Genomic DNA, 27,962 nt, shown 5'->3' with positions numbered 1-27,962 from the left:
GAGATGAGAAGACAGTGACACATCAAGGGCCTGATCTCAAGCACATTCAAGCTGATGAGCATTGTTCCACTGACTTGGACTGGCCTTGGTGCAGACTCCGACAAAGGCAGGATTTGCAAAACGTCTTGCTCAACATGTTTCCTTGATCGAGCGCCAGAAAAGTCCCAGTCAGTCTTGCCCAGGCTTGCAGAGTCCTGCCACTGCACTGATGACCCTTGCTGCGTGCTCCTCAGCCAGTCCTGCACCTGGGCCCGGCTCAGGCAGTCGGTGCCTCGGAGCCCGTGGAGGAGAAGAGGGAGCTGCCTGTGGTTCCCAGCACGTACTGCCCTGGCACCTCACTAAGATCAGATGTGTCCCTCCATCTTCCCTTTGCTCCACTGGTTATTGCAGTTCTGACGCAGCCTGGCGCTAACCTGGGGACGCCTCCTGCCACAGCCCAGTGCAGCTCTCATGGCGACTGGAGATGCTTGTGCTGGTGCTGGCTGCTCAGGCTGAGCTGAGCTCAAGGAGATGAGGGCAACGGGCATGGGATGCAATGGGCTTGGGCAGAGGTTTCATTTTTCAGAAGCAAACTCAGGGCTGGGGCAACCCAGGTTCCCCCTGACCCAGACTCACGGAGCAAGCACGAGTGCTGGCTATAGCATCCTGCCTCCAGTTCTGCTCTGTGAAGATACGCAGTCACCCTCTATACTGCACAGCCTACCACAAGTTAATAAATGATGGGATGAGCATGGAAAAGGCATGAATTGGAGGCATTATAAGCACACTGGGAGGATCATTTTAAGCTAGTGGTTTTCAACCTTTTTTCATTTGCAGACCCCTAAAAAAATTCAAAGGGAGGCACGGCCCCCTTTGAATTGGAAGGGTGGGCATTCGCATACTTTTGATTGATCATAGTCATCTTCCGCAGGCCCCTTAGACATAGTCTGCCGCCCCCAAGGGATCTGCAGACCATGGGTTGAAAACCGCTGGCCGAAGCCATGGTTGTAAGCAACCCTTCAACTTGCTGACTTTTGTTGCAGTCTTTTATTATCCCTCCAGAAGCACTTCTAATACAAAGCAGATGCATTCGGATTTCCCAGCAACAATGGCATCTCACCCTGCTTCTGTCAGCAGCTGAGCTGATGGAGGGGAACTTCTTGCAGGCTTTCAGCTTCCAGGCCCAGCACGATTTGCCCGTCCTCCTCCTGGCTGGGAGTCAGGACGCCGCGGCGGCTGCTCCTTTCTTACAACCTGAACACAGTCGCTGCTCTGGGGATCACTTTCAGGACAGTTAAAATGGGGCAAAACTCCCCAGCTGCTTCTCTGCTATGGGGTTTTCTGAAGGTTAGTGTGGCTTCTACCCACCCTAACCCTGGCTGCATGGTAGGAGAGGAGACAGCACCTGTTCGGATGCTCTGGGCATGCAAAGCCAGCTAAGGGAGCCCCACTGAAGTCAGGGTAGGGGCAAGAAAACCCTGAGTTCAAGTGGCATGAGGCTCTCACAACTGCAGCGGGAGATAGTAAGGTCCAGATGACAGCAGGACCCAGCACTGGAGGCAGAGAGACCCCCAAAACACCACTCTGCCCTGATGTATCGGAGCTCCAACCTGTTTCCAAAGCTGCCCCCGGGACCAGTGAACCCTTGTTGTGGAGAACGACGATGAGCACCATGTGCCGGTCCCTCATCCGTATAGGGATCCTAAGGCCTGCTCCTCCCAACTGAGCCCCTGATGCTCCTGGCTGGGGAGGGTCCCTCTCCCACCCCCACTCATTCACTTGGCTGCCTCATGTGTATCTCAGTTGATTTTGATCTTCTGCAGTCAGTGCTCAGCACCGGCACCTCTCCGGCCTCATCAGGGCAGGGGGGACAACCCCGTCTGGCCCCCGCTGTGGCACAGCAGCTCTTAGAGGGCATGGGCCGTGCTCTAGATGATCTCAGGAGGCTGCTGGCAGCCGTCCATCACTCCCCTAAACTCCCTGTAATCCCTAATCCACCCCCCCCCCCCGGTCATGTGGTGCTCCGCAGTCCAAGGCATTTGCTATCAGTTCCTCCTCCAGCTGCCGCAGAGGCTGTGATGGAGCTGCCCATGCTGGGCCACGTCCCCATCTGCAGGAGCTAATAATGTCCCTGTGCCCCCAGGTGTCACTCCCGGGGTCGGGGCTGGAGCTGGGTGTGTGCTGGTGCCAGGCGAGGCTTCACGGCTTCCCTCCAGGAAGATCAGGACACTCAGCTTTAGTGGTCACGCAGGGCTGGGGAGCTCTGCTCTGGCAGGACCCTTCCCCTTTCCCTGCAGCTGGAGCCCCCTGGGATGGGGGTGCTGCTTGTGGGACCAGCTGGGCTGTGACCTCGGTGCTTTGCTGTCTTGCAGGACGAGAGAAGGAAAAGCAAACCCCGTTAGTACCAGCAGTGATGGGAACTGGGTCCCACGTGTGTCCGAGCATCTCCTGAGCCCACTGGGGCTCAGCGATGAGCCAGATCCACCTGGGGTCAGACCACGGCTGGGGACGCTGAGTCCCCCATGGCAGAAAGGGGTCCCAGGGCTCTGCCGTGTCTCGTGGCCCTGCAGATGCCCCCACCCAGCTCCTCTCTGTGTGCCACAGCCTCTGTGCACCCAGAGACCCCCCACCCTCCTGCCAACTGCTCCCTGCCCCCTGACTCCAGCGCCCCGCTCTCCCTGCTCCTCCCAAGCCCATTACTCTTGGCCTCCCTGAGCTGTGCAAGGAGGCTGGAGCAGCTGGGGCTTTCCCTTGGCTTGCGAGATGCTTCCCCTCCTGAGTCAGCACTTCTGGCAGGAGGTATTTCCAGGGCCACCACCATACCCCAAGCTGGGCCGGGGAGGCGCGTGGCCCGGCTCCAAGAGGGAGGGCCAATATTGTCAGTGCAGAGCTGCAGAGAGCAGAAGGCAGGCAGCTTCAGGGGGAAGGACAGGGTCAGGGCAGCAAAGGCTTGGTCCCAAACCCACAGGAGGTGCGGGGGCAACCCAGAGCAGGCTGGGAGCTGGAGGCAGGGCATGACTCAGCCTTGGGGGCCTCTTGGGGCCCAAGGGGACCTCACTGAGCTCGCACCTTGCACCCCTCTGCTCCCTGGCTTCCAGGGCTGGGCTGGAGGGAGCCCCGCGCACACCTACGAGCACGGCCTAGGCAGCGACCTTGGGTTATGGCTTTGCAGGGCCCTTGGACCCAGGGCAGGGCAGTGGGAAAGAGCAGGGATATGGCCGAGCAGCTGACCTAGGATGCAATTCCCCAAGCTGGGGCTGAGAGGAGATGGGGTTCACCCCCCGGCTCTGCTGAGCGACAGCCAGGAGCTTACTGACCCTGAAGTGCAGGCTCCCTCCTGCCTGCCCTGGCAGCCCAGGGCCCCCCTGCACCTGGGCGCTGTCCTGCCTGCCCCTCTCTGCCGCACCTGGTAAGCAGGGCTCTTTTCTCTCCTCTCCTAGCCAGAATCAGGCCCCAGCAGGGCAGGAGCCCCAGGCCAGAGTCTGCCTCTGCCCCTCCCAGGTGACCTTACCTGCACCTCGGAGCTGGGCTGGCGGCTGCTCAGAGGAGATCGAAGCGCTTCTCTGGGAGAGGTGGGGGCTCATCCTCTGGCTCCAGGGCAGCAGTGGGGGCAGCCGTCAGCACAAGGCAGCGCTCCTGGGGCTTCTTGCACACACGCGCGTACATGGCTTGCAGCTCCTTGTCTGTGATGTGCAAGGGCTCACTGGCAGGGCCCTCTTCGCAAATGAGCTCCTGCATCTGCAGAGAGGGCCTCTTGAGGCTGCGACCAAGCTGGGGGGGCAGGAAGGCCTGCTCCAACCTGCTGTTGCATTGCGATGCCCTTGCTGCTGGCCCCTCAGCCCCCTTGCTGGCCCGAAAGGAGAGACCCATAGCAGCTGCTGGACCTGGGTGACCCCCTGCTGCCTCTCCTGCTCTGTGCAGCGCCCCCAGCCAGGAGCAAACGTCCTTCTCGGTGATGCTCTCATATATCGGGCCATCTGCATCCTGGCTGGCATCCGCGAGGGCTCCGGGCACATCCCTGGGGGCCCAGGGGAGCTCCCTGCACTGCAGAGACTCTGCTGCTTGGGGTCCAGGTCTCTGGCCAGTAAAAGCCACCATTTCGCATTCCCTCTCCACCCGAGGGTTCGCACCCGGGGGCCTGCAGTCTCCTGGCTGATGGTGGGTGCTGGCAGCGAAGCCGTTGGTCTGCATCTTGGCGCGTGGTCCTGGGTCACTGGGCTGGGAGCCTCCTGCGGAGAGAGGAGCAGCATAACAGAGCAGGCAGAGCACTGAGCCGGGTGCATCCTGCTGGGCCTGCTTCCATTGCAGCAGGGCAGCAGCATGAGCCGGGTACCAGTGGGCAAGCAATCTTTGCCTGCAACTTCCAGCCTGGGCTGGGCACCTCTGCGCCCAGACACCCCAGGCACCCCTGCAAGCAGGGGACCCCCTGAGAGCAGCCTCTTCTCAGCAGCCTCGTGGCAAGCCCATGGCTCTCTGCATGTGCCCTGGGGTAGTCTAGTTTCCAGCCCGTTCTGGTGCCAAACACAGTCCTCCCTGCCCTCCCATCTTCTTTCCCTTCCACCATGCACATGCCGGCAGCCCCCTCCCAGCCTCCGCTTCACTGCACCGAACCAGTCAAACTCTTCTAGTCTCCTCCAGCCCTCCACTCCCGGATCGTCCCGATGCCTGATGGAGCTCGGACCCATCTTTCCGGACAGCAGCGCACCGGGGAAGGGCCTGCTAGAGCCTCCTACAAAGACATCACCAAGGTGCCCTGGCTCTGCGGGACACTTCCTGCCTGCCACCTCTTCTTCGGCCTGTTGCAGCATTGCTCTTGGTCACAGCTCACTCCGGCTGCTGGTACGATGTGGGTACAGGCTGCTCTGCCCTGCCAACATGCCAACGAGGGCAAGGTTTTTATCCTGAGCTCTGCACACATCCAATGGAAGACACCGCTACATAAACGGAGCCTGGGGATGGGGAGCTCCAGCATACCAAAGCCAGAGATGCTGAGAGTCACAGCTACGAGGACAAGAGTGCAGCCGAAAGCCTCTCTCCAAGCTGGGCTATTTGTGGGGTTTGACAGGCCACGTGAACCAGAGCTCCCACCTGCCACGGTGAGTCCCACATTCCCCTTCTTGCTGTCTGCATCACACACTGCTCAAGAGTCAAGCAGTGAACTGGCGCAGTGACTCTGGACTGCCCAGTGTGAAGCCTGTGTCTGAAGGACAGCCCAGGCGAGGGCTATTTTTGACCCAACACTGGTCCTTGGATGCTGTTTTGTGTGGTATGGAGGCCATCTACTCTCCATGGGCCATGGTCAGCCTAGTGCTGATAGCTATTAGCAGCTCCCTCTGGTCTGGCAGGACGCTGGAAAGTGGAGGAGGAGACACAGGGGCCCTCAGCCTGCAGCTTTCCAGGGAAAAGAAGAGTTCCCGCTGTCCCCTGCGGGCACCAAGGGGGGCAAGGGCCCTGCTGGTTCTCCCCTACATCAATGGGACAGAGCAAAAGGCAGGTGCCCCCAGCCAAACTGCAGGCCCTCTGCAAAGTGCAGCCCTTGAGACAGGCTCTGGCAGAAGCTGCTCCCCGAAAACAGAGGATTTGATTCAGTGAGTCTCCTCTGATTTGCTGCCAGGCCTTCATGGCACAGCGCTGCACGCGCCGCGTGGCACGGACAGGGAGCAGGGCTGGGGGCGGGCGGCTGGGGACGCAGCAGGGCTGCTCTTCCTCGCCAGGGCAGAGCTGCTGGGAGGGTTGGTTCTGCTATAAGGAGTTTCTGCCCTTGGTCAAATATTTACTTAAGAAGGGACTCTGCTCTCGCCTGGCCCGCTGCCGAGCTCACTTGTTCGTCCAGGACGAGGGAGCCTCGGGAAGGAGCTTCACCGAGGACCCGGGTTATTTGTGCCGGGCTGCAGAGAAATGCGCCTGATCCTGGGGCCTGCGTTTCACACAGCTCTCAAGTTCTCCGTCTTTCTTGCAAACGCCCTGTGGAGGCTGGAAAAAAGGAAGCCGCGGGCTCCTCTGGACAAGGGCTGTGTTCCTGGCGCCTCCTCTCCTGGGCTTCACAGGGCTGCGTTCACCCCAGCTGGGGACCTTGGGGGCAGTGGCTTTGGGGCAGCATCATATGGATGCTAGCGGACATTGTCCCTCTCCTCAGTGTACACCTCATTTCGTCAGCCGCTTGCCCATTTGGGAAGGAGAAAGGGCAATCGGTGCTCCCACCCTGACAAGCTGGCAGGGGTCCCTGGTCTCCGCCCTGGTGGGAGATGAGCACCCTCAGCCTATGCCATGAGTCTGGCACAAATGGAGGTGGGGAGGGCTGGAAGCACCCCCATGACGAAGGCTGCCTGGCACATCCTACTCTGACATGCTGCTATCAGCGGCCAAACCCTTCGTGCTTGGGGAGGGTCTCAGGTTGGCATGACAGGGTGTAGGAAGGCTTGATTGTGCCTGGTGCTGTGCACACACATCCTGCCCCGGAGAGTTTACCATCTAAGCGAGCAAGAGAAACAACAGGCAGAAGAAAGGCCTTCCCCCACCCCTGCCACAAACAGGAAGCAGTGGCGCAGAGAGAGATTAAGTGACATGACCAAGGACACACAGGGCTGATTTGAATCTGGGTCTCCCAAGCACCAGCCCCATTTTCCACTTAAGGAGCTCATGCCCATGGCAGGGTGGGGTGGGGAGGGTGCTCTGAGCATGTCCAAAATGGGTCTGCAACAGGGATCCTGACAGCAGCTGAAAAGGGGTTTGCCACTGCCCAGCTGGGGTTTCGCTCCTCCCCTGGCAGCCCTGAACATCACAGAGCACCGCACGAGTGGCCAGGGCCTTGCAAGGTGTAACTAGGATGGTGGAGGGATAAGCAAGGGCCTGCGGAGCTGGGGCCTCGCAGCCAAGGCAGTGCAGCTCGTGTCCCAATTGCACGCACGGTGCTTGCCAGGCAGCCCACACACACCTGCACACACATGTGTGCATGCACACACGCACTGAAAAGATACAACCTGTGCAGCGAGGCAGCCCTTCAAATACCTCCCTCGCCCCCGGACCTGCTGCGGTGTCACCCAGGTACCAGCCCCTCACAGTGCCGTGAGCAGGAAGGATGGGCTGGTCACAGCCTGCCCTCCACAGCCCGGCCTTGGCCCCATGCTGTGCCATGCCAAGCCATGCCATGGGCAGGGTTACCAGAGGATGCTGCCCTCCATCACATGGCCGGGGTCAGGATTCACTGGCTCCTGTTCAAAGCAAATACAGCCAGAGAGCGGCTAAAAATAACCGCGGCGAGACAGATCCAGCCACCGCCGTGCACGCATGGCTCAAGCAGCCTCGCAGAGAGGCTGAGAGCGAAGGTCTGACCCTTTCCTCTAGACGCGAGGCCTTCTCCGATTGCAGGGTCACCAGTCCCTTGTCAGAGCGGCTCCGCGGCTGCTGTGGGCACCTCCACCGCAGCCGCTCCTGCTTCTGTACTGATCTGTGTTGCAGCCCTGAGCTCATGAGCACACGCAGGGCCCTGCTTCCCAGCCTGACCGGCACCAACTGCCTCCTGTCGTGGGCCCAAAATCCCCCCTGCCCCAAACCTCATGGGGTCATCACCCACCCAAAAAGTTTCTCCTCCTCTGAGATATCTTCTGCTCCATAAAGGGGCAGATGAAGGAGCCACGTCTGTGTAATGGCACAAGGCAGGAGACCTGGTCTAGCCCCAGAGCTTGACCAAAGGCTCAGCTGCCGGCAAGGAGCCGCTGTCCCCCTCCCTGCCAGCAGATCGGAGCAGCCAGTGCAATGCAGGCTGCAGCACTTGTCCTTGTGGCCATTGGCTGAGGGCTGTGCCTAGAGAAGACCCCATGTCCAGAAAAGCTTTAAGTCCCCTCGGTGGTGGCTGCAACCTGTGGCAGGAGGAAAGAGACCAGCCCCAATAACCCTGCCTCTTGGCCCCTCCAATCAGCTCTGCCCTGGCGCTGCCAGCCTGAGAGCCTGGGAAGCTGAAGGCCTGTGCTAAAGGCTGTCTGGAGGATGGGGCTCCAAGTCTTGCCACTTCCAGGACCTCAGCAGCTACGCCTGCCAATAGATGTGACAGCGGGGTGCCCCGGTCGTCCCACCCCCCTGCCCCGCTGCGTAACCCCAGCCTGTGCCCTCCAGGCTGCACAGTGTGTGCAGGAGCCAGGACGTCACCCGCCTGCCGTGCCCCGCTCTAACCCTGACATCAGGCATCCAGCTCCCCAGGAAAGCGACCGAGGGAAAGTCACTGATGGGCTGTGGAAAGCGTCTGCATGAGCCAGGCATGTCCCTGTGCCAGCCCCGTCTGCGTTGGGGGGTGCGAGGGGCTGGCTCGTCTTGCACTCCCTTCTCGCCCGCCGCCTTGACTCAGGCTGTCCCTGGCTGGGGCTCTGGGGCTGCCGTCATGCCACGTCGCTGGCACCTGAGTCCAGTACGTGCACTCGCCAGGAGGAGGGAGCTGACTCCTGACCACCTGCCTAAGGGTTTCTGTGGCTGCAGAACATGCACGTCGCAGGCGAAGGCAGGGTGAGCCCCGTCCCCACTGCCCAGCACAAGCCTGCCCCGAGAGAGAAGCCCACAGGGCACCCCATTTTCTGTGGCCTGATGCAGCCCGGCTACGCTGGGCTGCTTTGGGTTTCTCTCCCCGCTCGGTTTAGATCCTGCTGTGCCACGCTGGGGGTAGGCAGGCAGCAGCTTCAGCGCAGCAGGCAGTCAGGAGGAGCCTCGCCAGGCTCCCTGCTAGCTAGCTCTCCAAACAACCTGTCATCTTCTCAGTAAGGAAACCACGATGATTCATCAGGAATGGAGGCGGCCAGGGTGCCCATCCTGGCGTGTGGGATGTGCAGTCTTCACACATCACGTCTGCACCCGGGCGAGAGACCCAGGGAGCAGGGGCAGGAAGCCACAGTCTCCCTTCTTCTCCGTGCCCCAAGCCTGCGCCTCCCCAGGCCTCCTCCCCGCGGCTGCGGTTCCTCTCGCCTCTCCCACGGGCTGTTGCTTCTCCACGTATCGACATTAGGAGATTCCCAACTAAATGGCTTTTCCTCAAGCTACCCCTCCTGGCCCAAATGGAGCCTGTTGTCACAGAGACTTTGGTTTCTCTGGGTCTCCTGCTCTGGGGCCTTTCGAAAGGGAACAAAACGCCACCATCAAGGCAAAATCCACCTTTTCAGCTCCATTTTAAAGCTCCCTGAGTTCTGGCTCAGCGTGACACTCGCTCCTCAAGCGTGAAGTTGTTCACACCGACAGATATGGTTCCTCTCAGGGCCGAATTCAGAGCAAAATGTCTCAACTGATCCAACCCTACACAGCCACTCGCTTTTCACCACCCGTCTTGGATTTCCCAAATGTTGAGATTGAAACTTATTGGCCTGATTCAGGATCGGAAAAATCAGAAATGGCCAAAACTCTGTCAGGGCAGGAAAGCTTTCGCAGTCCAGTTCCCAATGTGTCCTTGCACCTCAGCTTGCTCAGCCGAGGCTGTGGAGCATGAGCTGGCAGTTGTCAGGAGCTGGCTGGTCATACAACACTGGTTCTGCCTGTCTTGCTCCTGAAAATCCTAGACTACGGAAATAGCTCCCTAGCACCACTCTCCCACCCCAGCCACAGCTGCAATTGTCACTGGGACACTGCGGGATAATAGCTAGAATGGGGCATAATGGTTGCAAGTGGACTCAGAGGTGGTTCCAAGCCAGGAGGACTAAGGGTGAAGTTATACATTGCATTGGACTACACTAAGGGCACTTAAAATATGAACATCAGCCCATTCAAGCTTATTAACTTGTGCTAAGTGCCTTCTGAGCATCTGAGTTACACCAGTTCAGGCAAGGGTTAACTCTGGGCATTGCTACCCAGCTCATGTTAGGGTCACTTCAGTCAGTTCCACTGAGATACAGTGAATGATTTGTGGTCCTCCAGCTTTCCAGGATGCACTGCTCCCAGTGCACCCCTCCCGCCTAGCAGGGCTAGAGGCCGCTGCCCTGGCTCCTAGCCACACCCCTGCTCACCAGCCCTCTAGTGGCAAGTCAGAGCAGTGCAGGCAAGAAACAGTATTAACCCTTCCCATTCCCGCTCCTGGGCTGAGGGTAACGTGGAGCCGCACCCTAAGAGCCCCGCCGTCTCCCATGGAAACTCTTTGGGAGTTTTGCTTCGTGAAGTGTCAGAGGACTCGGCCTTCTGCAAAGCGAGTCTGGGGAGCCAGACGGGAGGCACTGTCAAAGCTGATTCAATTTTTGGAAACCGTGGCACACCCACCTACGGAGAGCCAGTGCCAGGCACGTCATGCAGGACAACCTACAGCTAGACCAGGTGCTGGGAACCTCGGCCTCTCTTCACCCCACACCCTGCCTGTAAAAACACTCCTGATATCTGTAATAGCACGACAGAGGGGAAATAAAGCGTCGTTTCTGGCAACGACATAGAGGAGAAACTTCTTTCCCACCGGTGTTGACATTAAAATGCAAGCAGGTGTTGAACGTTTGTGATTTCGCACTCCTGGCCACTATGCGTGTGTCCCTCAAGCCTCCCCCCCTGCCCGTACAGACCACGGGGCAAGGGGCATTGCAGGAGGACAAGTGACAGGAAGCTCTCAGAAGCACCATGTATGGCTCCGACTCTTCCCGAAAAGGCTCGAGTCTGTTTTTCTAAAGGGAAAAAACAGAACTACCCTAGCGCCATGTGCACTGCTGGCTGGCAGACACAGACAGTCTGCTTTACCATGTGTCCAAGTCCCTAGACTGCCGGCGGTTCACAGCATCTCCTTTCCCGCGGTAGGAGTCTATGCTTGGGCAGCAGGAGGATCTGTCCCGCCTGGGACATGCAGAGCAGTGTGTGCCGGCGAGACCATCCAAGCGGGTCCAGATGGGTCCTGCTCTGCAGCCCAGCACAGTCCGATGCTTTGCGGTTTCATCGGTCACTTCACAATCGCCTCAGCCTGCGGACCGGTTCCTCAGGCACCAACTGCAAGTGGCTCTAGCTCCCTGCTAACGAGCAAAATAGCTTCCTTATTATTTCCACGTGCGCAGGCAGTTCCTCCTTTCAATGTGTTCGAGTGCTCAGCAGTTTTCTCTCCAAGTTGACAAAAGGTCGATACCAAGACAACAGCAGCCGGCGCTGGAGAGAGAGCAGCAAGGCTTCGTTCCTTATGCGGTGGCTGTTTTGCTCCTCGCAAGGTTGGAGTCGGAGCCAGGGGCCCGGGGTACCACCCGCAGGCTACAAGCAACCCTACGATAACACGCAGGGAGCAGAGCGCTCTGCCGCATCCTCCCACGCTACGCTGGGAGCAAGCTCAAATGCGCTGCCCAGGGTCACCGTCAGAGGCCCCCTGGGACGAGCACTGGTCTCAGATGGCCAGGACGTTGCGGTCAGCCCTTGCACCTCCCTGGAGGTCTCCAATCTGCTTCCCATCTGGCCTCAGGTGTTAACCAGCTGCCACGTGACCTTCCTCGGGAACTCAGATGTAAGGTCCTAAACCCACTGCAGCTCAGGCGTGTGCCCGAGCCCCCTAGGTTGCCTGCTCGGCCCATGCTGAAGCCTCAGATCCATGATCTGCCTCCGGTGCTTCTGGCTCAACCCCACCCTGAACACCTAGAGAGGCCGGACCAAAGCCGAGACCCGGGGGGTCCCAGGTAACCGGCGGGGAGCTGGGGCAGGGGCAGGGGTAGGCTTGCACTGGAGTCTGGAGCGAACCTCTTGCAGGGCATCTGGCTTGGGGATCTCCCTGGTCAGCTCCCAGCGAGCTCGGAGCCCCTTTTTGCTCGCTATCTTCCCAGCACGCTGCAGACACGTCTGTCCGGGTCGCCCAAGTCAGAGCACTGACGGCCCAATGTCAAGCCATCTATTCGTTCCCAAGTGGGAGCCTCGCGGCCCCGGAGATTGTCACACGTGGCAGCAAGCACCTGCCTGACTTTGGCATTAATGGTTTTCCAGAGACGCAAGAGGGTCACAGGCTCGCGTCTGCTCGTGACAGGCAAAACAGGGTCTGGCTCCCGCTTCTGGGCTGTACATTGCACGGGCGGCTCTGCAGAGCGCTCAGGAAGGCGGGTTGGGGCTAAAACACGACGACATCTTCTGCCCGGATGCTAAAACGTGACAGCATTTCCCAATCAAGGCAGAGACTTGCCCTGGGAAAGCATCTCCCTATCCTGCTCTCCCAGGTGCCTCCACCCAACCCCGGCTGCGCTTCTCCGGCACTGCAGGCACTGGTGCTGGGAAGCACTTTGGGCCAAGATGCAGCGAGCGGCTCTGCACAACCCTGCTCCTGACCCACGTGGGCTGCTGCCAGCGGGAGCGGCGGCTGTACTCGCTGCACCCGCACATGCTGGCCCCCATCGTGTGTCCACCGGGTTTGGAGGCCGGCGGCCAGCACGCTCTCCTCTCCTCAGCACGTGGCAGGAAATCCAGCGGGGACCGCAGGCATGTTGCACACACGTGTGCACACACACACTCACTCCAGGCTCCAAAGGACAACAAGAGCACTCTCAGCTGTGGGTAGGCATGCATAGAGAAGGGAGTGGGGACCAGGATACTGCCAGCCGAGCCTGCCATCCTACAGGAGCATGCAGCAGGGACTACTTGGCCCTGGTTCCTGAAGATATCACAGTGCCTCGGTTGTCACCCCTCTCCAGAGGGGTATCTGAGCTGATTTGCCCAGGACAGGGCATCCTCTAGTGAGGTGGTCTCCAAACTTTTTTGATCGTGCACCCCTATCAGTAAAAAACTTTTGAGCACACCCCAATATATGTATATTTATATAAATATAAATTGAAGTGCTAATATTTTCTTCCTGCACCCCAGTGGATCGTCTTGCATACCCCCCGGGGTGCGCGCACCCCACTTTGGAGACCACTGCTCTAGTGAAATGGGGCCTTTCACAGCTCTGAGACCTGGGAAACCCAGAGCCAGCGTGGGGTTAATTAGACATTGAGGCCTATTCTCTCTGCACACCAGAGAGCGAGGATCCCCCAGGCCTGGAAAGCCAGTGGGGAAGGGGAAACGCCATCCCCAGGCCGGAGCCCGTGGCACGAATCCCCGCTGCTTAACCCGCAGATGCAGCGTTCCCCCCGGCTCCATCTGGCACAGCCTGAGCCCTGTTAAATGGACTCCAATCGCCTTACGTGGGTGCCGCAGAGACCAAGACCTGCCAGCTCCCCCCAAAGAGCTAGCAGGCTACGCCGTGCCAGTCCCCTGGCTGGGTCTGTGCCGGCCCCCCAGCCCTGCGTCCTGCTCAGCCCAGCTCAGAGCGACACACCGAGAAGAGCGCCCGTGTCCGCTAGATCCCAAATCCACTGCCCCCGAGAGCTCCTGCTTCACTACACTGTGCCACGAGGACACGACTCGCACCCCCTGCCCCTTTGCCCCGAAGCAAAGAAGAGCCCCATTAGCCCCCAGCCCAGCCGGACAGGTCAGCTCCAGGGAGGGAGCCTACACACCAAGCACAGCAGGGCCCGATCTCGGTGGGCAGCTTGAATCCCTGCTGGAAAGCAAACGCTAGGAACCACTGGCATGCCCTGGCTCCTGGTGGTCCCTGCAGCCCTACTCCCCCGGCAGGAGCTGTATAAATACGGAGGGACGCGGAGCCTGGTTCTAGGGCAATAAACCGAAGCCTCGAGTTGCAGCGGCGGAGCGGAGAACGAAGATGCAAGGAGCAATGGGGTGAAACTCTGGCAAAGCCTCCGATTTTGCCTGTATCAGACAGACAGACTGTCTCCCATGGAGCTGGTGGGGATCCTTCGATTGGGTCTTTTGGCACCGCGGCAATCGCACGGGCTGCACGGCACCCGGGGCATGGCACACGTGCCAGGCTGGCTCTGGGGGTGTGGATCGGCTCATACAAGCCCTCCTCTCCCTCTGCTGTACATCTGGTCCCGTGTTGGGAGGGACGTGCGGCGCAGACAGCGCTGCTCTTAGCTCTCCAGTTAGATCCCAGCGGGAAGCAATTGTTTCGCCAACAGGAAAGCGAGTGTTTCTCCTGGCCGTGGCCCACCAGAGGAGATGGGAGCCCGCTCCCACCCTGCCGAGGGGGACGTGCCTCTCTCGGTGGAGCTGGCAACACTGGAACGAACCCTGGGATAGCTGACTGCAGCCTGTTTCTGCTGACGGCCCGTTGCCTGCCGTTTGGCTGCTAGTTAAGCTGTGGCCCAAGGGCACTCCCCGAGGACTGGACTCGGGACAGTCCAGGGGATGGTCCTTTGGGACAGGAAGAAATTGTACCCGCAGGCGCCAGTCCCTTCTTTGGGGCCGAGCAAATGCTCCTTCATTTTGCATTCCTCGGACGGCATTTCCCCCGTCACCCCCAGCATCACTGTCCCAGCTGGAGGATGAGCCGATGTCCGGTGCAGACTGGAAGGGATCTCCGTGTTTATTCATCCCCAGTGACTCTGGTCCTCTCCATCAGGTGACAGCTCATTGCCCTCTGTGCCGGGAGTCCCAGCCCTGCTCTCAGTGCCGCCTTGGTGCCATTTGCTGTGGGGTGCTGCCCTCCAGCCCAAATTGTACAGGGGAAGTTGGGGGCACCCACTCCTGCGGCAGATGGGCAGATGCTGCTGCTTTCTGGACACAGCTCAGGAGCCATAACGAGACAGGCAGGCTTCCACAGGAGCTGGGAGCAAGCCGATCCCATTGCCCGCTGGGGAGAAACTGGGCACGAGGGGCCTTGCAGCCAGTAGCACCGGGCAGGCAGCGCCCTGCACCTGTGCCACCTATCTCCTGCAGCCGGTAGGTGAGGCAGACTCCTCCAAGCATGGACAAAGCCACCCCTGCTTCGCTGCACCAGGCCTGGTGCAGGATGGAGACAGCAACAAAAGGCAGAAACCTTAGCTGCAGATGGCGCAGGTCTGAGCTGGCGAAGCCCCCCACCCTCCTGGTGTAAGCACAGGCAAGCGGCAGCACTAGAAGGGGACAAGCATGCAGGCATTGTGCCAATCCCACTCTGCCCACTGTGCCCTGAACCCGTACCCGAGGCCGCAGCCTTTTCTACCCCGGGTCCGAGGAGCAGGTCCCGTGATGCCACGGGTGCTCGTCCTACCTGCCGGTGCCACTGCTGCAGCTTGCCACGGCTTCCCTCCAAGGCTCCTGCTGGACGGCAGCTTCTTCTGCAGAGAGAAACTGTGCGGTGACATTCGCCTACGGCTGCTCGCTCTCGCCGGGCCTCACCTGAGCCCCCGAGCGCAGGATCAAGCGCTTGGCTGACTCGGGGCCTCAAACTCTAGTCCGGCCTTTCTCTTTTGGGCTTGCTCCTGGCACTCACAGGACAGGCGCACGTTCTTTGCACGCTGTAGTCAGTGCCAAGATACCTGTGTGAGGGGCGCTGTAGCACTCCGGCGAGGGGGATTAGATCGCTGTGAGGGTGTCACCGGGTACCAAGGTGAGTGTCCCTGTCCTAAGGTGAGGGGCTTGCTCCCTCCTCCCCTGCCTCTCCCGTGTTGCTGAAGCTGGCCCCATGGGGCTGGGCTTTCTCTCCCATGTTAATCAGACTGGATTCGGTGACAACGGCAGGGGCCCCATCCACACCAGGGCCCAGATTTGGCTGCCCTCGGGGTGTAGTCTGAATGCCCCAGTGAGGCAGGGTTTTCTGAGGCTCAACCTGACCTTCCCCATTACTCGTGTGTATTCAAGCAGGGCTCAGCAGCCCCCTCCCCCCCCCGGTGTGCCAGGCGCTGTACATACAGGTGGCCAGGGGGTCCCTCTCATAAGGAATTTGTAGCTGCAAGAGGTGCAAGGTGGGAGGGGAGACAAAGGTCTGGGGAGTGTAAGTGACTTCCCCAAGGTCACCTGCAGGACAGTGGCAGAGGAGGGAGGAGAGCCTTGTCCTACAAGCTCCCCACCCCCTTTCTCCTAGTTATAATCCTCTGCCCCAACTCTTCAGGTACTTTCCTCTTCCCTGCGCTCCAAGCCCTGCATGGACAGACACGGTGGGCAGGGGGAAATGCCCGGGGAGCAGGCCTGCCCTGCAGCTGAGCATGTTGGGGCCAGGGCAGCCTCTCCTGGGGTTTCGTGGTAGCAGGGTGGTGAGGACCGACTTGGCCGCAGGAGCTGCGCAGACCCATCATGGTCACCTGAGCTTCCAGGGGAGCAGAGCTCGGAGCCCAGGGGGCACGGAAAGGCTCGAAGGAGCGCTCACACGTGGCTCCCAGCCAGAGGCTGTGGAGATGGAGGTGCGTTTGAGACCCAGGATCTCCTCCCCTCTCAGCCAAGGAGCCCTGCCTCAAATCACACCCTCCTGGCACCTCCATGATCAGGCCCTCCAGAGACCTGGCCAGGATCGTCCAGCCAGGACAGGGGCGTAAGGCTGTGACCGTCCCGGTGGGCAGAGCAATCCGAAACTGCAGCAGGGGCCGGACTGCTCCCCCTTGCATGAGCTGAGCCAGAAAGCTGAGATGTGCTTGGTGTGGTGGGGTCACCACGGCCTTCCTGCTCCCCACCACATGGGCCTCTGCGCTGGCTCTGAAGCTCTCTGTAGCGGCCTGGGGTCTGGCATAGACTTGTCTAGGGGTAGACCCTTTGAGGAAGGCAGTGGGTAGGTGTACAGGTATGGAGACGGGTGCACGGACGTGCCGATATGCCGTGCAAACTGTGCAATGGGTTTTTGGTGTGCTTTGATGTGCCCAGTGAACCACAGGGGCTTCTTGGCAGTGTTGCAGGTGGAGTTATGCATCTAGCTATCCATATAGAGAGACAGAGATAGATGGAGCTATACAGATAAAAGTATTTTTGCAAAAAAAGTAGTGATGAGGACTGCTGTGAGCCAGCTGGGGTGGGCAGCCAGGGCTCAGGCTCCAGGCAGCAGAGGTTAACTCCCAGGGCCTTGCCCTGTGCATAATCCGGAGCCCTCTCCCCACACAGCCCCGGCTCTCTGGTGGCAGGCGTGGTCCCCAGGTAGGTCGCACGTGTCCCGCCTCTCCCAGGATGCAGCCGAGACCCCCTCGGCGTGGGACAGGAGCTAGCGTGTGCCTGCTCAGCTGAGCTGAGCACCTGTACAGGATGGGGGAGACTTTCTAACCCAGCCAGATCACACCCGCTTCCAGGAGAGATCTCGCGACCGGGGCTCGTGGGCACCGGCTGCGGATGCAGCGCGCTGCCACGAAGAGCCTGCCGCGTCCCTGGCCTCGATGACTGCAGCCGCCTGCCACGGGCCTGCGCCTCCGGGTCTCCTTTACTGCAAGGGGCTGGAGGTCCGGGGTACAATCCTAATCAAGGCCAGGGTGACATTACGTGCATGCTGCCTTGGGCGTGTCCAGGGCCAGGCAAGGAGGTTGCATAACCTGGCCGAGGGGTGGATGCAGAGCACGAGGAGGCGTGCGCTAGCCCTGGGCAAGGCTCCGGGAAAATTCAGCATCCCCCGCGCCCCTGGCTGTGGAGATCAGACTGCCTAGCCCTAGCTACCTAGGCCTGAGCAGGGCAGGCAGGTGGAGGATACGTAGGTGCCTGCTGCCACCGGCAGGCAGGAGATATTATAGCACTGTCTCTCCCAGGCTGAGCGAGCCCTGGCCCACCACTGCAGCTGCCCACAGACCCCTCCATGTAAGGCTCCTCGAGGGTCATCCGGGCCCACGCCTGCACTGATCCCCCTACGGCCTCTGCAGGGGACACCGGAGCCGCGTCCCTGGACCGCTGCTTCCAAGCCCAGCCGCTCGTGCGTTTGGGAGGGTTTTCCAGCAGTGCTGCGTGGACTGCGCTGGCACCAGCTCTCTGCAAGGCGTGGGCACGTACCTGGGTTGCCTGCAGACACCTGGCTGGGGTAGCTGGTCAGGAGCGGCGGCTGCACGTCGACTTATGGATAAAGTCAATCTGCTTCTAAAAGTTGGCGACGGCTCCGCTACTAATCACACAGGCAGCCCAGGACATAGGTGCCTCCGTCCCTGGGTCCCTGAAGGGCTTAGTCCTGAGATGAAAAAGGGGTCCTGGACAGGCCAGTGCTGCTCCCCTGAATGTTTCTATGGCAGATCCTGTGCCAAGCAATTATGTCCTGATGGCTCATAAGTCTCCCCTGGCAGGTCCAGACAGACCTGAGCTCAGGGGGTCGAGAGGCATCCCCCAGGCCCAAGGTGGCCCTTCATCTCCTGCATCTTTCCCTGCACTGGGGACTTTCCACTTGACAGCTCCTGTTTAGCGTCTGCGATGCTCTCGCCCACGAGGCAAATGAAGGATGAGCCCTGAATTACCAGTGCAGCAGAGCCCAGAGCCTCGGTGCTGGGGGAACGCTGTCTCCCCATTACGGGAACCACTGTCTGGTGATGGGCACGACAGGCAGACTGGCGCTGGGTGTGCTGGGCAGCGTCTCTCCAGCTCAGGCCCGTGCCCGGAGTTATGCCGGAGAAGCCGACCCCCCCCCGACATAACCCCGGGGCTACGTGAGCCGGGGAGTCGGGTTTGCTGGGGGTTCGTCCAGCTGGAAACAAACCCATCCCTCTTCCCCGGCCCGGTCTCCCAAACAGCCAGGGAGGCTGAGAGCCAGGAGCGGTCAACGCCTCTCCTCCTGCTGCAGCCGGTCAGCTGGAGGGGACCCCGGTGAGACTCAACTGCTAGCAACGGGTCACCGTAAGGAATTGGTTTCTAGGGTCGTGGCGTAGTGGGGCTGGGTGGAAGTCATCTAGTGTAACCCCCAAGTGTCCCATGCCCACCAAGTGGTCAGGCGTCCAGAGACCCCACAACGAGTGCCAGGGGCTGGATACTCTGCACACAGCGGAGCAAGGGAAGCCGAGGCCTGCACCCTCCCCCCGGTCTCCCGAGAGGAAACGCCCTGGTGCTCAGCTGGACGGGCACTGCAACGAGCCGTCGGCGTGGACCCAAATCCCAGTTGCACAAGCGAGAGCTGTGACCCCGCGTCGCACGGCGAGGAGGGGCGTGAGGCTGAACACCCGCGGGACTGCCGCTGGAGGGGCCAGGCGGGAGCGATGCCAACGACAGAGGCAGCAGTGCTCAGCTCCGCGAGCAGGGGCAGCGTTTCGGCGCGGTGGAGGCGCCGCACCGCACGCGGGAAAGCAAGAGGGGCAGGCCCGCAACGTGGAGGGGAGCCCCCTCCCCAGGTGCACCCGGAGCAGGGGGACTCACCATGCTGATGAGCGTGGTGGAGGTCTGAATCCTCACCTTGACAGACTGCGTGGAAAAATGGCGATTTTTCCTGGAACGAAGAGAAAGACCCCAAGTTGGCTTGCTCTCCTGCTCCAAGGGCCGCTCGTGCCCTAAGCCCAGCGGAGCAGCAGGGAGCCAGTGGTCCTGCCTGGCTGGAAAGGGTGTGAGTTTGGGGTTTCGGGATCGTGCTCGGCTCAAGTCCAGAGGATGTCCTCAGGCGTCACCTGGCCTTTGTAAACGAACTTGTTCCTCCACGGGGCCCATGAGCTTCACACACCCCTGCCTCCCTCCGCTGATATGGCCTGTCTGAGCTGGGGCAGAGGGGTTGCCCCCCTCTCAGGGCTACGAACAGACCCGTGCCGTGGCAATGAACGGGCTGTTTGTGAACTAATGATGCAAAGAGCTGTGCAGAAGCCAAGTTGGGCAGACTGGCTATGACGTCTGGGGCTCCTTGCAGCCCCACAGCGCTGGGACTCTGTCCCCAAGAAATGCAGCTGCTTCTGGTGCAAAACGTGCAGCCACTTCAAGGTCCCCAGCAGCGTGATGCTATTCAGGCCGGGCAGGCAGTGACGGCGGCCAGGTAGAAGCGGGACCCACTTGAAGCCTGGGGACCTGGGCTCTCTTCTGCCCTCGTGGACACATGGCCAAGCGCACAAAGGGGCTCTCACGTGTATTTGTGTCACCTCCCGTGGCCAGTCAAAGCACATCTCCAAGGGAGAGCTCACCCCTCTGCTAGCTTGGAGCCCGTTGGGCTGACCAGAAAGCCCCACAGCAGCTTGGCTGCCCTCCCAGGAGAGCCGTGTCCCTGGCAAAGGGTCCCCTCGCCCCTTCTGCTTCCCCCTCTCTCTGCCGCAGGCTCTGCGGGCTCTCTGCTGCTGAGGCTGGCGCTAGCGAAGGCAAGTTGCTCCCTCCTGCGCGCTCACTCCTAGCCTGGCGCCATCTCGGCGGACAGATGCAGGTGCTCCAGGCATCTCTCCAGCCCAGGTCTGGGGGGGTCTTATTGCAGGGGAAAATCCAGCCTTCCCCCACCCATCTCCCTCGGTCTGCACCTCCTCTGGCCACGCGGCCTTGCCCACACCGGGTCGAGGCTGCTCTTTGGCTGGATCAGGCCAGACCCTGAAACGGGTCTGGCGCCTGGTTGAATCAGCTCAGCTTCAAGCAGCTGGTAGTCACGGCTGGCCCGCTCGCTCTCAGGCAGGTTCGAGCAGGGTTGAGAGCTTCTGCACAGCTCTTTGCATCATTAGTTCACAAACAGCCCGTTCATTACCACGGCACGGGTCTGTTCGTAGCCCTGAGAGGGGGGCAACCCCTCTGCCCCAGGGTTTACACTGAGCAAACTAGATCCGCGCAGCCCTCCGGTCTCAGCCAGCCCTTACCCCGCAGGCCTGCCCAGCCCCTGCCAGCAGTAATGCATGCACAGGCAGGCTGCAGGGGCATGTACCTCTTAAAGGGCAAGCAGAGAAGGAGCAGCAGAATCAAAAGCAGGACGGGGGCAACCGAGCCTAGCCCCCATGGCAGCTGGCCGCACGCCGAAGACTCGGGTCTCTCTGCCGCCGAGGGAGCCATAGGGCCACGGCCTGGATGGAAAGAGAAGACAGCTGAAAACGAGCAACCGGCACCCGCCAAACAGAGGCACGAACCCAGGAGAAGCTCCGTGGCTGCCACGAGCGTGCATGTGGCTGGGTGTCTGCTTGCAGACGGGGCGCATGTGGACGGCTTGGGGGGAGATGGGGCTTGGGCAGCCTTTTCCAGGAGTCACAAGCTTCCTCTTGGAGGGTTCCCTGGTTTGCAAGGGACATTGCATGCAAGCCCAGCCCCGTACCGGGGCCTGCAGACCACGAGAAGGTGCTGGGACCCTCCTGGGATGCCTAGAGAAATGTTGCAAAGGGTCATTTATCGGTGCCCTGCCGGTAATGCCGGCGGCAGAGCCAGCGCGAGAGACCAGCACGAGGGCAAGGACGCGCTCTGTCCCCCATCAGCTGCTCCCCAAATCCTCACTCCTTCCGGACGCTTTGCACCGCTCTGGACCCAGGTCCCACCATGGTGGGGTTTGCAGCTGCCCAACGCATGGGGCTGCTTCCAGGCAGGCTATTTCCCACTGCTGGGGGCCACAGGACCTGCTGCTGCACCTCCGCTGCCCCCCAGGCCACGAGGTCCCAGCCCGGCAGTGCAGCCGCTGCAGGGTGAGGAGGTCTGCAGTGCGGAGCAGCAGCAGGAGGGACCCAGACCTGCAAGGGCTGGGCAGGAACTGGGGAAGGAGCCAGAGGCAAAGAGGGCACGAGGCAGCCAGGCTGGCAGAGCAGGTTCTCCTCCTGGCTTGGCCCCAAACTCGCCCTTTCTCCGCATCGGCCAAGCCCCCGCCTCTTCGGGCCTCTGCTCCCCGCCCGTGCGAAGGCCCCTCTCACCCGCTGGAGGCTGGAGGGAGGCTTAGCCAGAGCTGGGAGGACATCGAGGCCCCTTGCACCAGCACCGCTTGCTCTTCCCAGCGGCCTGCGCTCCGCGTGCCGGGAGCAGCTCCCCACCCACGGTCCCTCCTCCGCTGGGAAGAAATTTCTCCGAGCATACCTCTGCCGTGACAGCAGGGCCGCACCCCGCTCTGCGTGCGCTCTGTCTTGCGCCTGGCTATTTGCTTTCCGCGAGCCAGCCCTTCCCTGGCAGCCCCGGGACCCCTCCTCTCGATAAGGAAGCGAGCTGGGGTGCACGAGGCGCGGAGGCAAGCGCCACGACGGAGCGGAGCCACGACGGAGGGGCGGCCTGAGCGCCAGCTTCCCCAGACCACCCTGCCCCTGCGGCCTCTTCCTCAGGAGAGAGCCAGCCCGCGCTGGCACTGTCCCTCTGGAGCATCACTACCCCTTGCAGGTAGTGGGTTTAAACTAGCAAAAGGAAGTTATTCAGGTGTGAAACTCGCTGCCGCGAGAGTTTTCACTAGATTCGCCAAGCCACCGGACACGTGGAAAGGGGTGTCCGTCGCTGCCGAGCATGGGCGCGCGGGGCTCGGCCTCTGCATCCTGGACCTTCAGGGCTGGAGGCTGCAAGTGGGAGAGGCACGGGGGGAAACCTGCTCAGACCCAGTCCGCTCTCCTTTCCAGCCTCTGCCCTCTGGGCACGGTCGACCTAGGGTCCAGGACAAGTCTTACGCTCTTACGTGCTCTTGCCCCGTGTCTAAAAGGTGCTGTGAAAGAGCAGGGATAAGGGGGGGAGTAGAGGACAGTCAAAGCCAGTGGGCACGGATCTGGCCTCGGGGACCTGATTTCCAAGTTAGGGAGAGGAAGGAAAGAAACGAATCCCCCAAATACAGGGCTTCCTCCCTTCCCCGGTCTTCGACACCCCTGAGAAACCCGGCTCCCGGCCCCTGACACCCACCACGGCTCTGCCTCCCCCCGAGCGGCCCTGACGAAAGCCGGGCCAACGCGGCTCCCGGAGAAAGACATTCCTGTTGCACGTCGGAGGTGAGCCCAGGAAGAAAACTGGCCCTTGATCTGCCCTGGGAAAAGAGCAGGCTCAGCCCCCGGGACGAAGCGGCAGATGCATCCCACTAGCACCAGCAAGAGAAACGCCTGTCCGCTCCAGGCGCCCTGCCGCAGCGAGGGGACGGGGGAGAGACCCCCTGAGACCGAGCCCTGGAGCCGGGCAGTTGCAGCAAGCGGGCCGCACCTTCGTGTTTGCACGGCGCCATTGCTGCGCTTTCATGGAGCCACCGTGTGACGACGACAAGCGCAGTCAGGTCTCAGCCTCTCACGGCTGCGATGAACGAGCGTGGACGTGGATGCTGTGAGTGCTGATGCCCTCCGGTGGCCAGCTGCCGAGAGGCTACGGGGCCTGCTGCTAACCTCAGACCCAGAGCCTCACCTTGGCTTAGGGGCGTTCAAGCCGGGGGCCGCGGGCCAAATCCGGCCTGCAGATAACGAATACAGCCAAACTCCCACGCCTCGTGCAGCAGGTTTGGGGCTGGGCCATGCCCCTTTCCCCCTTGCAGCCAGGGCAGGGCTGGGCCACGCTTCCTTCCCCAGTGCGGCCAGATCGGGGTCAGGCTATATCCCCGCTCCTCATGGGGCTGCCCCACTCCACGTGGCCGCATTGGCTGCACGGCACCCGCCAGATTGGGCCCATTGGCAGGATCTGGCCTGTGGGCAGACTAGGCACGGCTGCAGAAAGGTTGAGCACCCCTGCCTTAGCCCATCTGATAGTCGTGTGGTGCTGGACGAGGGTTCAAGGCAATACCCAGAAACACTTTGGGGCAAGTCAGCAAGGAGCCTAGAGGAGAACTCGGTGATCGGGAACAAGCAGCCTGGGCTTGCCAGGAGCAAGTTATCCTTAACTGAACTTATTTTCCTTCTGTGACAAGGTGACGGGCTCTGGGGATGGTGGAGAGCGGTGGATGGGGCATCCCACAGCACTGGCGCAGCTCTTGACGCTGTCTCCCGTGATACCATCATCAGTGAGCTCAGGGGCGCATGTACACGTCACGGGTTTAATCCCATCTCGATGAAACTACTGTGCTCGAAGAGGAGTCGTCGAAGGCTCAATGATGAAGGGGGAGGAGGTACCGAGCAGGGTTCCCCAAGGATCAGTCCTGGGTCTGGTGGTTGTTAAAGTCTTCATTAATCACAGAGAAGTCGTGCTGCAAGGGACCTCCAGAGGGAGGGAGGGACCTCACGTCCAGTCCAACCCCCTGCCTGCAGCAGGAACGTCCCTGTCCAAACCGCCCCGTACCAACCCTGATCTAAACTCTGCATCAGGCTACCCTCAACCCTGGCATAATGTAGACCAAACCTGCCACAGGTAAAGCAGGGGGACCACAGCAGCCAACGATGTGCAGGATGTAACCGAATACATGCTTAAATCACCTGCAGATGATGCCAAGCCGGGTGGGGTAGCAGACACCCTGAGGGGTCGAATCAGGATCGCAAATGCCCTTGATACGCCAAAGAAATGGTCTGAAATAAATCAGCTGCACTTCAATAAGGACAAATGCAAAATACTGCACTTAGGGTCAACCGCACAAACACAAACCGGAGAACAACTCTCTATGCCACAGCACCGCAGGGAAGGACCTGGGTGTTGTATCGGAGGAAGCAATGGCATGCTATTGCTGCAAAAAGAAAAGCGTCCGGGGATGGGTAAAGAGGAGCGATGCCAGTTAAACACGGGAGGGGATTCTTCCGTTTTCCCAGCGCTGGGGAGGTCTCCCCTGGGCTCCCGTGTCCAAGCGAGCGCTCCTCACGAAAGATGTGGATAATCTGGAAAGAGTCCGGGGGAAAGCAACAGCGGTGTGGCGAGGTCTAGAAAACCTGACTTACAAGGAGAGGTTGGATGAACGGGGACGATGTAAGATCTGTTAGGCTGTGCTACCCCAAGCCCCACCCCAGCTATGGGCCACCTCAGCATCAGGCCAAGGACTGAACCCAGGGTAGCATCAAACTCATGCCAAGTACCCCCCAACCCCAGCTAGCCCTGTCCTGGGTCCCCCGGCGGTCAGCCTGGCATCGTGGCAGGACTCCTGCTCCTTTCCAGAGCCCTGAGAACAAGTCATTGCCTCTGTGCTTTGCTCATGGTCATGCCTGCTCTGGCTGTTTGAGTGGGGCAAAGCTTCCTGGCTCAAAATAAATCACCACTGGGAAACCAGGCCATGGGATGCTGGTCCCCAGGAGTTATAAAGACACGTCCCTGAGGGAGCAGGAAGCATCCCTCTTGCACCCGTGGTCATCCTGGCTGGTCGCTCAGCTTGGCATGGTGCTGAGTGTCCTCGCACCAACAGGGAGGCTGTCAGGATCGGGCCCCAAGTGCTTCAGGAAGGTTCAGCTGAAGATCACCGCTCTGCTACAGACGTGCTTTGTGACCCTGGGCACATCACTTAGTCTCTCGGTTCCTCTGCACAAGGGGGTGATAATACTCAGTTTCACTCGCAGTTTGTCTGGCTCATTTATGTAGCTCTTGGAGCAGGGCCTGTCTCTACTCTGGGGCACGTACAGCACCGAGCACAATGGAGCCCAGGGTATTATTTCAAATGCCACATGAGTGCCATCCCCGTGGGCACTGCGGCGACCTAGTACGTCAGGAGCCCGGTGGGTCAGTGCAGCAGGAGCGCGGGGCTGGGGCCCGCAAGGTTTTGCACACGGCGTGGTCTGAGCCACGTCTCTGCAGAAGCTGGACACCGCGGCAGGCTTTTTTCAGGACTCCTAGTTCCACCTGCACGCGGGGAAGGCAGCGTGGCTGAGTCACGAGAGGACTGGGAACAGGTGGCTCTGGCACTGACCTGCTGGGTGACCTCCCTTTGCCCCTCCGTGCCTCAGTTTCCCCATCTCTGCAATGGGCTCAGTGACGTAAAGGCTGGAATAAGAGATCGCCCTCGGTGGCGGGTCTGTCCTTGGCTCTGCGTACACCGCGAATAAGGAGGCCCGAGAGGTTTGCCGAGCAGGCGACCGGTGGCTCTTCTGGGTGCCGAGTCAGATCTAAGCAACACAGCCACAGCTTCCCAGCTCCCACGGTTTCACGCACAAACCATTTTTCCAGCTTATATAAGGAAGAAGTGCAACCAAATTTGTTGAGAGAGGGATTTTTCCCCCCCCGACTTGGGTTTGGCTGTTGTGCACGTCTGTTTAACTCCAAGGTGCAGGGAACACGTGGGAGAAAGCGTCTCTTTGTTAAAGTCTCAGCCTTTGCCTCTGCTTGCCGGGCAGACCCAAACAGCTCCCTAGCTCAGCTCTCTGCTCATCTCGGGGGGTCTCTCTCCCAGCAAGGACTCATCGCCGGTGACATTTCCAAACCCAACCTCACCCCCCCCCCCAAAAAAATCAACACAGCAAAACAAAACAGCAGCCAATGCAGAGAAACCCCATTTTTAAAAGAAGCAATGAAACAATCGGGCTCTGAAGTGCCCTTGGGGCTCTGGCACGGGAAAAGGCCAAGCTCGCCCTCTCCTCGCCCCACGCAGAAATGTGCTACCCAGGCACCGCTTGCTCTTGGGGTGGGGCGGAGGAAGGGCCTCCTGTTCGGGTGCCGAATCTGTCTCGTGTGTTCCTCCTGCCGGCTCCCGGGGCCGGCATGCCTCTGCCTCTGCCTCTGCCCGGGTGTTTGCTCAACGCTGACATCAAATAGCAATCGAGGCAGAAATCCCGAGCGCTGCAGCTTTCCCCCTTCCGCTCGTGCCCGGTCGCCGCCCCACCGCGGCAGGCTCCTCTCCCCCTGAACCACCCACGCCTGGTGGGGCCCCAGGGGCCCTGTCACCCCTCTGTGCCCCCGCTGCCAGCGGGCACGGCCCCCCGCCATTCGACACCCCCGCTCTGGCAAGGGACCTCTGAGATCCCCTGTGTCACGCGGGGAGGCCCCTGCCCCCCACCCCCAAAACAGCTGCACCCCCCCAGAGCCCGAGCAATGGGAGATGGGCGGCTTGGTTCCCGCAGGTGAGAGCTGTGCCAACCGGTCGAAGGACAGGCAGGGGGGATAGCAGGGGTAGCCCCTAAAGGCAGCTCCCGTGAGCTGGGGGACCAGGGCACGTCCCTCGGGTGGGCAGTGGAGAGGCCCCCAGGCCAGGCAGAGCGGAGGAGCCCCGCAGAGGGGCGAGGGTCTAGCTGGAGCGGAGGAGGAGGGCAGGTCATGGGAGGGCTCAGCAGCCCCTGGAAAGGATGCCGAGGTCTCCTCTCCACCCATGCACCTGCCCCCGGGAGCAAGACACCAACCCACTCACCGCAGGGATGGGGGAGACCTTGCCCAGCGCCTCCCGCAGGGCCCAGCCTGGCAGGCGGAGGTGGGCGGCTGCTCCCGAGGGACGTGTATGCCCAGCCGGCCTTTGCTCGCCGGTCCTCGACTTTGAACAGGAGCGTGTGGGTGGGTGGGTGGCTGCTGGCTCGCCGACTTCCTGGTTGCACCGAGACAGCCCAGGGCAGAGCCCGTCTGTCAGAACGGGCCCGCGGCTCCGCCTGGCCCCCCGGGCGCAGGCCGCCCCAGCCTGGGCCGTGCCGAGAGGGGCGCACTGCCTATCTGCCACCCCTGCCTCCAAGCCAGAGCTGGGGTGGGGTGGGGAGGGACACCTGACTCCAGCCCCCAGCGATGCTCTCCTTTAAGCTCCACGTTTTGGCCCCAGTCCTGATCTTTCTCCTATTTGCACAGATTCTGCTCCAAATCAGTGGTCCCTTTGCAGCTGAGTTGGGGCGCGGGGCGCATGAATGCAAGACACCCCCGCCCCTGCCCGACTTTCCCAGAATAACACCGAGAGGATTCAGGGCCGCTCCAAGACGCTGCAGCCGTGCCGCGCCGTGCCGCGCCGTGCCGCTCAGGGCTGCCACAGCCTCTGGGGGCTACCAGCACAGCCCAGCCATGTCCTCGCGGCAGGGTGCTGGCTAGGCGCAGCCCCTCCTTCCTGCCCCTCTGAAGCTCCCAGTGGGAAGCGTGGGCTCCCCCGTGGCTTCCAGCAACGTGTCGGGGGCTTACATCTGTCCAGCGTCTCTGCTGCTCCGATCTGCCACTGCCCTGTGGCTTGTGCTGTCGCTTAGTGGGGGCTAAAGGGCAGCAGCTGAGACTCCCCGCGCGCAGGAGGGAGCGGCGAGAGGCTGCATGTGGAGGATTGCTGGACACCGGTGGATCTCCGGTGGTCCCCATTCATCACCCTGGGAAGCCTGGGGAACGAGGCAGGAAAGGTGGCATCGGATGTATGGTGGCTTCACTGTGCAAACTGGGGTGAGAAGCATAACCTCTCTCTACCCCCGACTCCCCGCTGGCAACAGCGCTGTCTCCGATTCACGGCTCCCCGGGTCTTCACTGTTGCCAGCTTGGCTACATACCGCGGCTAGTCAGAGCGCCGCAGCCTCCGCAGGGCACGAGTGCTCCTGCTGTGCAAGCGCAGCCCCTGCCATCTACGTGCAAGGAGACTCTTCAGTGGCTGCGGGTAGTACAGGGCCTATGACACAGCCTATAGGACACTTCTGATGCTACCCTGTTGGGAG

At 60.9% G+C, this 27,962-nt stretch overlaps 1 protein-coding gene across 1 annotated transcript; it reads right to left on the bottom strand.

Annotated features, from left to right (window-relative positions):
• Positions 1–1,019: 1,019 nt before the first annotated feature.
• Positions 1,020–26,839, bottom strand: LOC149872464 (uncharacterized). The gene is made up of 6 exons (XM_090031336.1): positions 26,708–26,839; positions 20,462–20,597; positions 19,000–19,069; positions 14,975–15,041; positions 3,491–4,208; positions 1,020–2,344 (listed from the first exon to the last, which is right to left on the bottom strand). The coding sequence occupies exons 2-5, from the start codon at positions 20,584–20,586 to the stop codon at positions 3,520–3,522; spliced, it is 951 nt and encodes a 316-aa protein (XP_089887462.1). The 5' UTR covers positions 20,587–20,597; positions 26,708–26,839; the 3' UTR covers positions 1,020–2,344; positions 3,491–3,519.
• Positions 26,840–27,962: the final 1,123 nt, after the last annotated feature.

Source organism: Crocodylus siamensis, chromosome 1, assembly GCF_052110815.1.
Source record: "Crocodylus siamensis isolate JL-2025a chromosome 1, ASM5211081v1, whole genome shotgun sequence".
NCBI lineage: Eukaryota > Metazoa > Chordata > Crocodylia > Crocodylidae > Crocodylus > Crocodylus siamensis.
Note: the sequence above shows the minus strand (reverse complement) of the source record. Positions and strands in the feature narration are given on the sequence as shown.

Coding starts and splice junctions, on each gene's coding strand:
- LOC149872464 (XM_090031336.1), bottom strand. CDS start 20,586: ATGGCTCCCTCGGCGGCAGAGAGACCCGAGTCTTCGGCGTGCGGCCAG. Junction 15,042..18,999: donor CCACCACGCTCATCAGCATG/GTGAGTCCCCCT, acceptor TTCTCTCTGCAG/AAGAAGCTGCCGTCCAGCAG. Junction 4,209..14,974: donor TGCAGCAGTGGCACCGGCAG/GTAGGACGAGCA, acceptor CTCTCTCCGCAG/GAGGCTCCCAGCCCAGTGAC.